This window comes from Bombina bombina, chromosome 7 (genome assembly GCF_027579735.1).
Source record: "Bombina bombina isolate aBomBom1 chromosome 7, aBomBom1.pri, whole genome shotgun sequence".
In the NCBI taxonomy this organism is placed as follows: Eukaryota; Metazoa; Chordata; class Amphibia; order Anura; family Bombinatoridae; genus Bombina; species Bombina bombina.
The window spans coordinates 156,885,054-156,900,197 of NC_069505.1; the positions used below are offsets into that span (position 1 = coordinate 156,885,054).

A 15,144-nucleotide genomic window follows, 5' to 3' on the forward strand; every position below is an offset into this window, starting at 1 on the left:
GCTTCCTCGATTGATTGCCAAAATCAAACAGGAGAGAGCATCAGTGATTCTAATAGCGCCTGCATGGCCACGCAGGACTTGGTATGCAGATCTAGTGGACATGTCATCCTGTCCGCCTTGGTCTCTACCTCTAAGACAGGACCTTCTGATACAGGGTCCATTCAAACATCAAAATCTAACTTCTCTGAAGCTGACTGCTTGGAAATTGAACGCTTGATTTTATCAAAACGTGGTTTTTCTGAGTCGGTTATTGATACCCTGATACAGGCTAGGAAGCCTGTTACCAGAAGGATTTACCATAAGATATGGCGTAAATACCTATACTGGTGCGAATCCAAAGGTTACTCCTGGAGTAAGGTTAGGATTCCTAGGATAATGTCCTTTCTACAAGAAGGTTTAGAAAAGGGTTTATCGGCTAGCTCATTAAAGGGACAGATCTCAGCTCTGTCCATCTTGTTACACAGGCGTCTGTCAGAAAATCCAGACGTCCAGGCCTTTTGTCAGGCTTTAGCTAGGATCAAGCCTGTGTTTAAAGCTGTTGCTCCGCCATGGAGTTTAAACTTAGTTCTTAACGTTTTACAGGGTGTTCCGTTTGAACCCCTTCATTCCATTGATATAAAATTGTTATCTTGGAAAGTTCTGTTTTTAATGGCTATTTCCTCGGCTCGAAGAGTCTCTGAGTTATCAGCCTTACATTGTGATTCTCCTTATCTGATCTTTCACTCAGACAAGGTAGTTCTGCGTACTAAACCTGGGTTCTTACCTAAGGTAGTCACTAACAGGAATATCAATCAAGAGATTGTTGTTCCATCCTTGTGTCCAAATCCTTCTTCAAAGAAGGAACGTCTTCTACACAATCTGGATGTAGTTCGTGCCCTCAAGTTCTACTTGCAGGCAACTAAAGATTTTCGCCAAACTTCTTCCCTGTTTGTCGTTTATTCTGGACAGAGGAGAGGTCAAAAAGCTTCTGCTACCTCTCTCTCTTTTTGGCTTCGTAGCATAATACGTTTAGCCTATGAGACTGCTGGACAGCAGCCTCCTGAAAGAATTACAGCTCATTCCACTAGAGCTGTAGCTTCCACTTGGGCCTTTAAGAATGAGGCCTCTGTTGAACAGATTTGCAAGGCTGCAACTTGGTCTTCGCTTCATACTTTTTCCAAATTTTACAAATTTGACACTTTTGCTTCTTCGGAGGCTATTTTTGGGAGAAAGGTTCTTCAGGCAGTGGTTCCTTCTGTATAATGAGCCTGCCTATCCCTCCCGTCATCCGTGTACTTTTGCTTTGGTATTGGTATCCCAGAAGTAATGATGACCCGTGGACTGATCACACATAACAGAAGAAAACATAATTTATGCTTACCTGATAAATTCCTTTCTTCTGTTGTGTGATCAGTCCACGGCCCGCCCTGTTTTAAGGCAGGTAAATATCTTTTAAATTATACTCCAGTCACCACTTCACCCTTGGTTTCTCCTTTCTCGTTGATTCTTGGTCGAATGACTGGGAGTGACGTAGAGGGGAGGAGCTATATGCAGCTCTGCTGGGTGAATCCTCTTGCATTTCCTGTTGGGGAGGAGTTATATCCCAGAAGTAATGATGACCCGTGGACTGATCACACAACAGAAGAAAGGAATTTATCAGGTAAGCATAAATTATGTTTTTACCCATTCTCCAGTTTTGAATAAACAACACAGTTATATTTATATATTTTTTACCTCTGTGATTATCTTGTAGCTAAGCCTCTGCAAAATGCCCCTTTATTTCAGTTCTTTTGACAGACTTGCAGTTTAGCCAATCAGTGATGGCTCCCAGGTAACTTCACGTGCATGAGCACAGTGTTATCTATATGAAAAACATGAACTAACACCCTCTAGTGGTGAAAAACCTGTTAAAATGCATTCTTAAGAGGCGGCCTTCAAGGTCTAAGAAAATATCATATGAACCTCCTAGATTAAGCTTCCAACTAAGAATACCAAGAGAACAAAGAAAAATTGGTGATAAAAGTAAATTGGAAAATTGTTTAAAATTACATGCCCTATCTGAATCATGAAAGTTTTTTTTGGACTAGACTGTCCCTTTAAATATAATTTAAAATAATCTAAATAAATATTCCTATCATGAAATAAATTATACCTATTTAAGAATAAATACTTACCTATAAAATAAACCCTAAGCTAGCTACAATATAACTAATAGTTACATTGTAGCTATATCAGGGTTTATTTTTATTTTACAGGCAACTTTGTATTTATTTTAACTATTATTAACTATTTAATAAATACCTAGTTAAAATAAATACAAAAGTAACTGCAAAATAAAACCTAACCTAAGTTACAATTACACCTAACACTACTCTATAATTAAACTAATTCCCTAAATTAAAATAAATTAATTACAATTAAATACAATTAAATAAAATTAACTAAAGTACAAAAAAACAAACACTGAATTACAGAAAATAATAAAATAATTACAAGATTTTTAAACTAATTACACCTAATCTAATCCCCCTAATAAAATAAAAAAGCCCCCCAAAATAATAAAAATCCCTACCCTATACTGAATTACAAATAGCCCTTAAAGGGCCTTTTGTGGGGCATTGCCCCAAAGTAATCAGCTCTTTTACCTGTAAAAAAAAAAAATACAATATCCCCCCCCAATAGTAAAACCCACCACCCACACACCCAACCCTACTCTAAAACCCACCCAATCCCCCCTTAATAAAACCTAACACTAACCCCTTTAAGATCACCCTACCTTGAGACATCTTCACCCAACCGGGCAGAAGTGGTCCTCCAGACGGTCCGAAGTCTTCATCCTATCCGGGCAGAAGAGGTCCTCCAGGTGGCCAGAAGTCTTCATCCAGGCGGCATCTTCTATCTTCATCCATCCGGAGCGGAGCGGGTCCATCTTCAAGCCAGCCGACGCGGAGCATCCTTTCAGGGTGACGACTACCCGACGAATGAATATTCCTTTAAATGACGTCATCCAAGATGGCGTCCCTTGGATTTCGATTGGCTGATAGAATTCTATCAGCCAATCGGAATTAAGGTAGGAAAAATCCTATTGGCTGATGCAATCAGCCAATAGGATTGAAGTTCAATCCTATTGGCTGATCCAATCAGCCAATAGGATTGAGCTCGCATTCTATTGGCTGATTACAACAGCCAATAGAATGCAAGCTCAATCCTATTGACTGATTGCATCAGCCAATAGGATTTTTCCAACCTTAATTCCGATTGGCTGATAGAATTCAGCCAATCGGAATTCAAGGGACACCATCTTGGATGACTTCATTTAAAGGAATTGAATATGGACCCGCTCCGAATGGATGAAGATAGAAGATGCCGCCTGGATGAAGACTTCTAGCCATTTGGAGGACATCTTCTGCCCGGATAGGATGAAGACTTCGGACCGTCTGGAGGACCACTTCTGCCCGGTTGGGTGAAGACGTCTCAAGGTAGGGTGATCTTCAAGGGGGTAGTGTTAGGTTTTATTAAGGGGGGCTTGGGTGGGTTTTAGAGCAAGGTTGAGTGTGTGGGTTGTGGGTTGTAAATGTTGGGGGGGTATTGTATTTTTTTACAGGTAAAAGAGCTGATTACTTTGGGGCAATGCCCCGCAAAAAGCCTTTTTAAGGGCTATTTGTAATTTAGTATAGGGTAGGGTTTTTTTATTATTTTGGGGGGCTTTTTTATTTTATTAGGGGGATTAGATTAGGTGTTTTTAGTTTAAAATTCTTGTAATTATTTTATTATTTTCTGTAATTTAGTGTTTGTTTGTTTTTTGTACTTTAGTTAATTTTATTTAATTTTATTTAATTGTAGTTAGTTTATATTAATTTAGGGAATTAATTTAATTATAGTGTAGTGTTAGGTGTTATTGTAACTTCGGTTAGGTTTAATTTTACAGGTATATTTGTATTTATTTTAGCTAGGAAGTTATTAAATAGTTAATAACTATTTAATAACTATTGTACCTAGTTAAAATAAATACAAAGTTGCCTGTAAAATAAAAATAAATCCTAAACTAGATACAATGTAACTTTTAGTTATATTGTAGCTAGCTTAGGGTTTATTTTATAGGTAAGTATTTAGTTTTAAATAGGAATAATTTAGTTCATGATAGGAATATTTATTTAGATTAATTTAAATTATATTTAAGATAGGGGGTGTTCGGTTAGGGTTAGACTTAGGTTTAGGGGTTAATAAATTTAATATAGCGGCAGCGACGTTGGGGGCGGGAGATTAGGTGTTAATAAATTTAATGTAGATGGCGGCGGTGTTGGGGGGGGCAGATTAAGGGTTGTATTTACAGACATATATACACATTTAAACATAAATACATATGTACACATATATAGACATATATATATATAAGTGCATTGGAAACCTTTGAAGTTAAGGAGGTAAAAACATATTTATGCCATATTCATTTTTAATAAAGGTTTTAACTTTGTATTTACTGTAAATATTTGACATTTCAATGTTCTGCACATAGCAGATTATGTTCTAAGTATTTCTAAATAGATATTCATATATTTATCTGTATATATCTATACCTATATATAATCATGTATTTATATATAGATACAGATATATATATTGTACCAAAATACCATCAGATATATGTAGAAATATTGATTAGTTAGAACATATTCTGTTATGTGCAGAAGAATGTGAAATCATTTTTATTTTCATTTTGGGTTAGCGCACATAAGAATATGCCATCGGCTTTATGTGATATTGGAAGTTCGGCTTTTTGCGCTCATCGGGTTAGTTGCAAGTGAAAACAGTTTACTTTCAACTAGTAATACGAATGCAACACGAAGAGTGCAAAAAGCTTACTTCTAATGAAATTAATGCTTGAACAGGAGCCTTAATTAGCGCTACCATTGTATTCTGGCCCATAGTTAAAATACTGGTCTAGCACAGCTGGTCTAGAGAGGAAACTGCTGCTGACCCAATCAGCAATAGTAGTCTCAAAATCCAGCAGTGCCACTTGTGCTGCTGATTGGATAACCAGCAGTTTCCTCTGGGATCTAGCAGTGCTCTGCGGCTCCCATGCAGGACTTTATGGGGCCGATTTATCAATGTGCGGGCAGACATAATCCGCTGTAGCGTATCATGTCCTCCCCACATTGATAAATGACGACTGCATACGCTGTCGGCATTTGTCATTGCACAAGCATTTAGTGTGAAATGATTGTGCAATGCCGCTCCTGCACATTTGCTGCCAATCGGCCGATAGCAGGAGATGTCAATCATCCTGATTGTATACGATCGGGATAATTGCTATCCGCCACCTCTGTAGTGGCAGACGAGTTAAGAAGCAGCGGTCTTACGACCACTGCTTCTTAACTTATGTTTCCGGTGGGCCTGAAGACTCACGCTAAAACAGCTGCATTGACAGCTTAATAAATCGGCCCCTATGTGTTTAACCCATTTGAGGGGCGTCACTCATGTTAACAGTACATGCTCTAGCGAATCAGATCATGTTATTTTATTCAATATTATGGCCCTTTAAACATTTTAGTGGGAATTTGAGTCATTTGTATTTGTAATCAGTCAGTATTTGTAATTGTCTGTTTTTTGTGCATTTACATGGACATAACCTTATAGGTTCCATCCAACAGGTGCAATTCCTTCACTGCTTAAAGCAAGCTGAATCCGGAGGTGAGAGTGAAGTGGTAGATGGCTTTCATGTGTGTCACAAGCTCCGTGAGCAGAACCCTGAAGCATTCGATGTTCTCACATCTACTCAGGTTGACTTCACAGACACTGGAGTGGATTATTGTGACTTTGCTCTGCAGTCCAAGCAACGAATTATAGAGTGAGTACAAAACGTCTGGATATAGCGTTACTTATTGTTTGCTCTTTTTTTCTGCCTTATTACTAAAAGAAATAGGAAATGACTGCCACCTGGTGGAAGAAAAAGTGTATCACAAAAGCTAAAGGTGTAAAAAGCAGATGCTTATACATCTTTTAATGTAAAGAATTCTGGGGAAAAAAAATCTCTTTTTACATTTTGGGAAAAGTGTGAAGAAGCACTGTGCCTACCTAATAATAAAATGTTTGATCTTAAAGGGACAGTCAACTCCAAAATTGTTATTGTTTAAAAAGGTAATCACTTTATTACCCATTCCTTGGTTTTGCACAGCGAACGTAGATATATTAATATACTTTTTACCTCTGTGATTACATTGTATATAAGCCTCTTCTGACAGCCCCCTTATCACATGGCTATTTATTTATTATATATGGACTTGCATTTTAGCCAATTAGTGCAGTGTCATGCACAAATGCATGGGAGAGAGCACATTGTTATCTATATGGCCCACATAAATTAGTAGTAAGTGTCTGTATGTAGTGGCTTAGAAACAGGCAGAAATTTAGAGGTTTAAATATTATAAAGTATATTAATATAGCATTGTTGGTTGTGCAAAGCTGAGTAATGTGTAGTAAAGGCATTATCTATATTTTATACAATAACAATTCTGGTGTAGACTCTGCATTTAATGTATGTTAACCTTCCTCCAAGATGTAATATCTAAGATACTGTTTATAAGTTTATACACATATAAACTGCAGTCATATCTCTATGGGTATACGGTGGACAAATAGTTTGAAATTACTTGCGGTTCACTGCTGAACCTTTTAACACCCCTGTGCTGAATCTATTTAGGTTGTTTTCTTCAACTTTTTTATTTTCTTAGTTGGTCACAAAAATCATATGAGTTTTGTCAGTAGATCAGACACTTTTAGATAATAACTTTTGCAGAAATACTCAATGAATCATTAAAAGCTCCATAATGAAAATTGGCCATTGTCTATAGCAGGGGTCGTCAACCTTTCTGACCTCAGATACCACTAAACTCACAATTTTGAATCCCGTGGACAACTAACATGAACTTTTTTAAAAAGGTACAAACATCTATAATGTGTGTGTATATATATATATATATATTAGCTGAGAGCTTGTAAGTGAGTGCTGGGTTTTCTCTGTGTGTTGTATTAATTTGTTTTGTAATTTTCCCTATGGTTCTTGCACCCAGACCTGTCTGGGGTTAACTGCTTGTGGCTCTGGGGACAGCACAGCTTCCTGTGAGTGCCAGTGGCACCCAGGGCTGAGCATGTTGCAGGGTCATGGGATGTGTACCCGGTCCGGTATGAGAGTGCAGTTCCCTTCCGTGTTTTGTATATGTCTAGGGTGGTTACATATTCCTGTGCACCCTTCCCTTGTTTTCAGTTTGTTTGGATTTGAAAGCTTGCATTGTGTGGCTGTTTTAGGGTCTCAGGTATTGGAGAGGACCTTGACGTGGTACATGAGCTTGTCCCATTTGGCCAGATGCGGTGACTAACCTTTCCATTTTTGCTTTTAAATCTTAGCTGAGAGCTTGTAAGTGAGTGCTGGGTTTTCTCTGTGTGTTGTATTAATTTGTTTTGTAATTTTCCCTATGGTTCTTGCACCCAGACTTGTCTGGGGTTAACTGCTTGTGGCTCTGGGGACAGCACAGCTTCCTGTGAGTGCCAGTGGCACCCAGGGCTGAGCATGTTGCAGGGTCATGGGATGTGTACCCGGTCCGGTATGAGAGTGCAGTTCCCTTCCGTGTTTTGTATATGTCTAGGGTGGTTACATATTCCTGTGCACCCTTCCCTTGTTTTCAGTTTGTTTGGATTTGAAAGCTTGCATTGTGTGGCTGTTTTAGGGTCTCAGGTATTGGAGAGGACCTTGACGTGGTACCTGAGCTTGTCCCATTTGGCCAGATGCGGTGACTAACCTTTCCATTTTTGCTTTTAAATCTTAGCTGAGAGCTTGTAAGTGAGTGCTGGGTTTTCTCTGTGTGTTGTATTAATTTGTTTTGTAATTTTCCCTATGGTTCTTGCACCCAGACCTGTCTGGGGTTAACTGCTTGTGGCTCTGGGGACAGCACAGCTTCCTGTGAGTGCCAGTGGCACCCAGGGCTGAGCATGTTGCAGGGTCATGGGATGTGTACCCGGTCCGGTATGAGAGTGCAGTTCCCTTCCGTGTTTTGTATATATATATATATATATATATATATATATATATATATATACACATACACACATACTGTACATAACTAGTATGACCATAGATAAGTTTACGTTATGTATATATTTACACATTTTTAAGAATTATTTTTTGGAATTAACTAAGTGAATGACAGAACTGAGAGAATACTTCCAAATGACAGATGAAGGGTGAATGCCAACTTTTGAGCTGGAAACAGAGAGGCAGAAAGTGGGAACAAAAGAATTCTGTTTAAAAGGACCACAAGACTTCCAAGTTACCTCCCCAGTTAGGAATTATTCATAACTACTTATGATCATGGTCAGACATTGGAGTCATAAATTAAGTTTATATCAGAAAGCTCTCAATATGGATGTGAGCAAACCAAGACTGATGTTACCGGCAATTACTACAATACTGGTGGGATATGGCCGATCTGCTGGATGGCAATTACTAGAATTCAGGGGGAATGGCTTTGTGCACGGGAACATTATTAGAATGAAAAATAATTAATATTTAATTAAAAAAAAAAAAAAAAAAGAAGATGGAGGGAATGAAGACAAACGGTGATGTAAGTCCATCTCAAGGAATTAGGAAAACTACTACAAAGAGACAGGTAAAGGGAAGAAAATAAATGAAATATAAGAGAGAATTTTTTTTAAAGATTTTCTTTTTTTATATACTTTAATTTTACTATTTCAAGCCAAGACTATACCAACCTATTCTGGCTTTAGAATGGAAGCGTCTTCCTCTGAGCAGTGTGCCAGGCGGTAGGAGTTAAAAATACAATCTAGCTACGCAAGTTGTGCAGTACTATGCAACATGCGTAGGGAGATTTTAATTTAACTCCTCCTCTGTCAGTTTTCACTAATGTCCAGCCAGGCACTGTAGGGAGTTGCAGCGCGACAGGGGTGAAACCATCAGAGGAGATTAATTCCTGCTTTATGGTGTCACGGACCACCAACATTTTCTTGTGGACCACTGGTTGGCGACCGCTGGTTTATAGCAAATGTCTTAAACACCAGCAAAATGTCTTACAGTTCCAAATTTGGCATCAGTTTAACTTGCCGAAATAGAAAAAATTTAGCATTCTTTATCTTTTTTTTTTTTTTACAAAAATAAAAAATAACAGAAAGAAGGGTTAAAAATGTTAAATGAAAACATTTAACTTTGTCACTTTGCACAATCTTGCAGTGTATGCAAACAATGAGTACAAATAAAATGTGTAATCATAAAAATATTATTTATAAAACATAGGTGATAGGGGACCTATTGGAGTCCATATTATCTTATAATATAAAATAAAATAGCCATCTGATTGTTATTTTTTTGTTGTTGCAATAATATACCAGTGTCAAGGTCATAAGATCTATTGTGTTTAAATAGATATGGTAGGGCCTATAAAAGAGCCCACCTCCGCTAAACAATCCCCATTCACGATTCTTTGTTTGTTAAGGTTATTACCATGACCACCGCGATAACTGCCATATTAGAAGGGTTTCAAACTGCATTCAAAAGAAGGAATTCCCCTCTTTCAAATGATCAACCTCTGCTTAATATATCTCTGGTTTCTAGTGAGTAGAAGGTCTTATTGTCTCCTAAGTAAAGCTTGAGAAGCCTAACCACCTTCCACTGAAAATATCTCTGCTGTTTAGTGAGTAGGAGGTCTTATTGCCCCTAACTAAACTTGAGGAGCCTACTTACCATCCCCTGAAAATATGTCTAGTGTTAAGTGAGTAGGAGTTCTTATTGCCCTCTAAGTAAAGCTTGAGGAGCCTTACCACCTTCCACTGAAAATATCTCTGGTTCCCAGTGAGTAGGAGGTCTTATTGCCCTCTAATTAAAGTTGAGAAGCCTACCCACCTTCCACTGAAAATATATCTAGTGTCCAGTGAGTAGGAGGTCTTATTGCCCTCTAATTAAAGCTTGAGGAGCCTACCTACCTTCCACTGAAAATATATCTGGTTCCCAGTGAGTAGGAGGTCTTATTGCCCTCTAATTAAAGTTGAGAAGCCTACCCACCTTCCACTGAAAATATATCTAGTGTCCAGTGAGTAGGAGGTCTTATTGCCCTCTAATTAAAGCTTGAGGAGCCTACCTACCTTCCACTGAAAATATATCTGGTTCCCAGTGAGTAGGAGGTCTTATTGCCCTCTAATTTAAGTTGAGGAGCCTACCCACCTTCCACTAAAAATATATCTAGTGTCCAGTGAGTAGGAGGTCTTATTGCCCTCTAATTAAAGTTGAGGAGCCTAATCACCTTCAACTGAAAATATATCTGGTGTCCAGCGAGTAGGAGTTAGCAGTTTTCCACAGTGAGGACCTTGATCCTAGTGGGGTAAGAAGCCTCCTTACTTAAAAGAATGACCTCTACTCTTTTGGATGAGGAATCCCTTCATCATCTAGTTCAAACAGTAAAGGAAATAGTAAATCCCTCTCCCCTTCAGCCAAAACTCCCTGGTTGCTGTTGCTGCTTATAATTCCCATTGTAATCATCTGCATCCGTGAGGGATATGCAACTTTACATTAAAGGGCCATTATTAGAGGGATACTATGAATGTCTCTAAAATAATGCCTTTCTGTAGATGCAACAAAATAAATTACTTTAAAGGGGGCATGATAATCAAAATTTAATTCCCCATAAAGGGTTAGATTATGAGTGGAGCGCTAACAGTTACACTCAATCGATACGTTTATCGTGGGTGTTTGCGCTCATTTTACAAGTTGAAAGTAATGGCAATCACTTGAGCTCAATTGCGATTTATGCTAGAATGATTACCGCCTCCTCAGAGGTCAGGTTAACAGTTTTGTGAAACAAAAACAACACATTAAAAACATATTGCACAGCATACTAAATACAAACTAATACAAATTATTAAAAAAAATTGCATAAAAAAGTTATAAGAGCTAGAAGTTTCAGGTGTTAGCAAATATAAAGGCATGCAAAAGGGCTTAATTATTGACATACATACATATACATGTCTAAATATGTATATGAATATATATATATATATATATATATATATATATATATATATATAAAAATGTGTTTTCCAAAACACTAAATGAACTGTGCACACACACAACCAAAATATTCTCAATACAATTGAATATATCACTACTAATGATTTATACACATATAAATAATATATTATATACAATATCAGTTAGAGCGCAATATAGAATATAAATGATCCCACTTATGAATAGCCTTTGAGCAGGGTAGAAATCTGTGATACAAGCAAAGAGAAAAAAAGCACACAAGGCAACCTACATACTGCAGATCTATTTAATAAATTAGACAATATGGGCTCCATGTACTAAGCCGTCAATTCATCCGTCATTGTAGACGCGGATAAACTCGCCGTTACTCGCCGCGGGCGAAATGGTGTCCGCTGTCGCTATGTACTAATAATCCCCCAATAAATAGACAAATCTAGCCCGCCGCGAGCAGTGGCGGATTATTGATAAATTTGACGCCTCGCTCGCCGCGACTAAGCTGATGTATTTAACTTTCAGTTGAATTGTCTGGCCAATTATTAACACGTGACATGCAAGGTGTCACGAACATCATAGTAGTCGCGGGAATAGAATTTTGCTCCTATAAAAGTTCAACTTATCTAAACAACTTTATTATTGTTCAAAATTTTTGAAGAGTGATTACAGAGTGTTATTTTTGTAATATTTATTTACAATTTGGATATGGCTTCATCTGGATCTGATAATATATAAATATTAATAAAAAAATAATTATAAAGATTGACAACTATACAATACAAATTTAAAATATAGATTACTCTTTAATTACAGTCGACAAATTGGGCACAATTTATGTACATGGAAATGAGAGACAAATTAGACGCCAGTTATGCTGTAAGTACAATGCTGATATTACTGCCTTTTATATATGTTTAGACTGGCGTCTAGATTGACTTTCCTATTGTTTTGTACCTTGCCCGCCACCTAAAAGGTGGCGAGGCAAAAATAACGAGGTGGGAGCGGAAATTGTAGCAAGCGGACAAATAGATTTTTTAGTACATTCGTTTTTGGCGAGTTGGTGGTCAAATGTGTCTAATTACAGTGAAAAATGGAGAGGTAGCGAGGTTTGGCGGATAAGTACGCTCGCAATTTTAAAGATGCGAGTTTGAACATAGTTGACGACTTTGTACATATCAGTTTGCGAGTTTTGATGCAAGATTTGTTGCGGGTAGCTCGCTGACTGCTTAGTACATGGAGCCCTATATATTAAAAAACATAAAACAACACCCTGCACAAGAGTTACCCCCAAACAATATGAGGTCTGTAAAAGCTTGTAAACTCAGAGTTCCGATACGTGTTTTTACTTCAAAAGCCCAGCAGTAACAATACTGTAGACGGAGGTGAGTTGCTGTTATTCGCTTACTAGTTAGTCAGCAATGTCTCTCCTCTCCCAATGGCATAACCAGATTGTGGGCTGGTGACTGAGTTGTAAAGTTTTGGAACGCCAAAAGTTTTGTTAAACACATGGACGCCTCAGTTTTGTTTGTCACGGACGCCTCAGTTACTTAGCCCAGAATCTGGTTGTGCCACTTATCGGAACTTTGAGTTTACAAGCTTTTACAGACCTTTATATTGTTTGGGGGTAACTCTTATGAGTACACACCCTGCAGGGTGTTGTTTTAATGTTTTTAATATATATTGTCTAATTTATTAAATAGATCTGCACTATGTAGGTTGCCTTGTGGGTTTCTTTCTCTATTTATTTATTTATACATACACACACACATATATATAGCATCAAAGGAAGAAGGCACTCGCTGGGTCTTTTCCGTCAAAATAACAATTTTAACGGAAAAGACCCAGTGAGTGCCTTCTTCCTTTGATACTATATTATACTTTGGAGTGTACCCTGGGCACCACAGGTGGACCAAGCCTTGTTACAACTTTTGCCTGGAGTGCTTTACCTTCTCTTACCTTCTCATGTGACTAGATATATATATACTGTTAAATAGCCAGTGGCCCAGCACTCCAACCTAGGAGGTGTATCCGTGACCTGGGTGCAATCCTTGAAGCAAAGAAAGTATGTAAATCCATATAATGAAGGGCACTCTCCGTTTTTTTTAGAAGCAAATAAGTATTGATTTATTGATAGTGTCAAAAGAACATGGTCAATGACCATGTTTTTTTGACACTATCAATAAATCAATACTTATTTGCTTCTAAAAAAACCTGAGAGTGCCCTTCATTATATGGACTTATATGTGTGTGTGTGTGTGCGTGTGTGCGTGTACAGATGCATTTATATGTGTAAATATATGTATTTACAGACATATATACACATATAAATATATATGTACACATATATAGACATATATAAGTGCATTGGAGTCCTTTGCAGTTAAATAGATGAAAACATTTAAAAGCATATTATTCATATTTAAAGGGACGGTCAAGTCCAAAAAAAACCTTTCATGATTCAAATGGGGCATGTAAATTTAACATCTTTCCAATTTACTTTTATCACCAATTTTGCTTTGTTCTCTTGGTATTCTTAGTTGAAAGCTAAACCTAGGAGGTTCATATGCTAATTTATTAGACCTTGAAGGCCGCCTCTAATCAAAATGCATTTTTGACAGTTTTTCACCACTAGAGGGCGTTAGTTCATGTGTTTCATATAGATAACATTGAGCACGTGAATTTACCAAAGAGTGAGCACTGATTGGCTAAAATGCAAGTCTTTCAAAAGAACTGAAATAAGGGGGCAGTTTGCAGAGGCTTAGATACAAGGTAATTACAGGGGTAAAACGTCTGTGTTGGTTATGCAAAACTGTGGAATGGGTAATTATGAGATTATCTATCTTTTTAAACAACAAACATTCTGGTGTTGACTGTCCCTTTGGTAAAGGTTTTCACTATATATGTACTGTAAATATTTAACATTCCAATGTTCTGCACATTGCAGAATATGTACTAAGTATTTCTAAATAGATATCCCTATATATATATATATATATATATATATATATATATATATATAGCTGTATATATCTATACCCATATATAATTATGTATATAGGTATAGATATATATTGTACCCAAAAACATCATATATGTGTATTTATGTGAAGAACATTGTAATGTGAAATTTTCATATTTCTCCAACATAGGTGTGTCCGGTCCACGGCGTCATCCTTACTTGTGGGATATTCTCCTCCCCAACAGGAAATGGCAAAGAGCCCAGCAAAGCTGGTCACATGATCCCTCCTAGGCTCCGCCTACCCCAGTCATTCTCTTTGCCGTTGTACAGGCAACATCTCCACGGAGATGGCTTAGAGTTTTTTAGTGTTTAACTGTAGTTTTTATTATTCAATCAAGAGTTTGTTATTTTGAAATAGTGCTGGTATGTACTATTTACTCAGAAACAGAAAAGAGATGAAGATTTCTGTTTGTATGAGGAAAATGATTTTAGCAACCGTAACTAAAATCCATGGCTGTTCCACACAGGACTGTTGAGAGCAATTAACTTCAGTTGGGGGAACAGTGTGCAGTCTCTTGCTGCTTGAGGTATGACACATTCTAACAAGACGATGTAATGCTGGAAGCTGTCATTTTCCCTATGGGATCCGGTAAGCCATGTTTATTACGATCGTAAATAAGGGCTTCACAAGGGCTTATTAAGACTTTAGACTTTTCTGGGCTAAATCGATTCATTATTAACACATATTTAGCCTTGAGGAATCATTTTATCTGGGTATTTTGATATAATAATATCGGCAGGCACTGTATTAGACACCTTATTTCTTAGGGGCTTTCCCAAAGCATAAGCAGAGCCTCATTTTCGCGCCGGTGTGGCGCACTTGTTTTTGAGAGGCATGGCATGCAGTCGCATGTGAGAGGAGCTCTGATACTTAGAAAAGACTTTCTGAAGGCGTCATTTGGTATCGTATTCCCCTTTGGGTTTGGTTGGGTCTCAGCAAAGCAGATACCAGGGACTGTAAAGGGGTTAAAGTTTTAAAACGGCTCCGGTTCCGTTATTTTAAGGGTTAAAGCTTCCAAATTTGGTGTGCAATACTTTTAAGGCTTTAAGACACTGTGGTGAAAATTTGGTGAATTTTGAACAATTCCTTCATGTTTTTTCG

The 15,144-nt window shown here is 37.6% G+C and overlaps 1 protein-coding gene across 2 annotated transcripts in view; it reads left to right on the forward strand.

Moving 5' to 3' along the window:
* BBOX1 (gamma-butyrobetaine hydroxylase 1) overlaps positions 1 to 15,144 on the forward strand; it is a 268,381-nt gene that overhangs the window by 224,868 nt on the left and 28,369 nt on the right. For both annotated transcript variants that reach the window (XM_053720388.1, XM_053720389.1), the window contains exon 6: positions 5,631 to 5,827. In XM_053720388.1, coding sequence (XP_053576363.1) covers positions 5,631 to 5,827 — 197 coding nt within the window. The remainder of the gene's footprint in view (positions 1 to 5,630; positions 5,828 to 15,144) is intronic.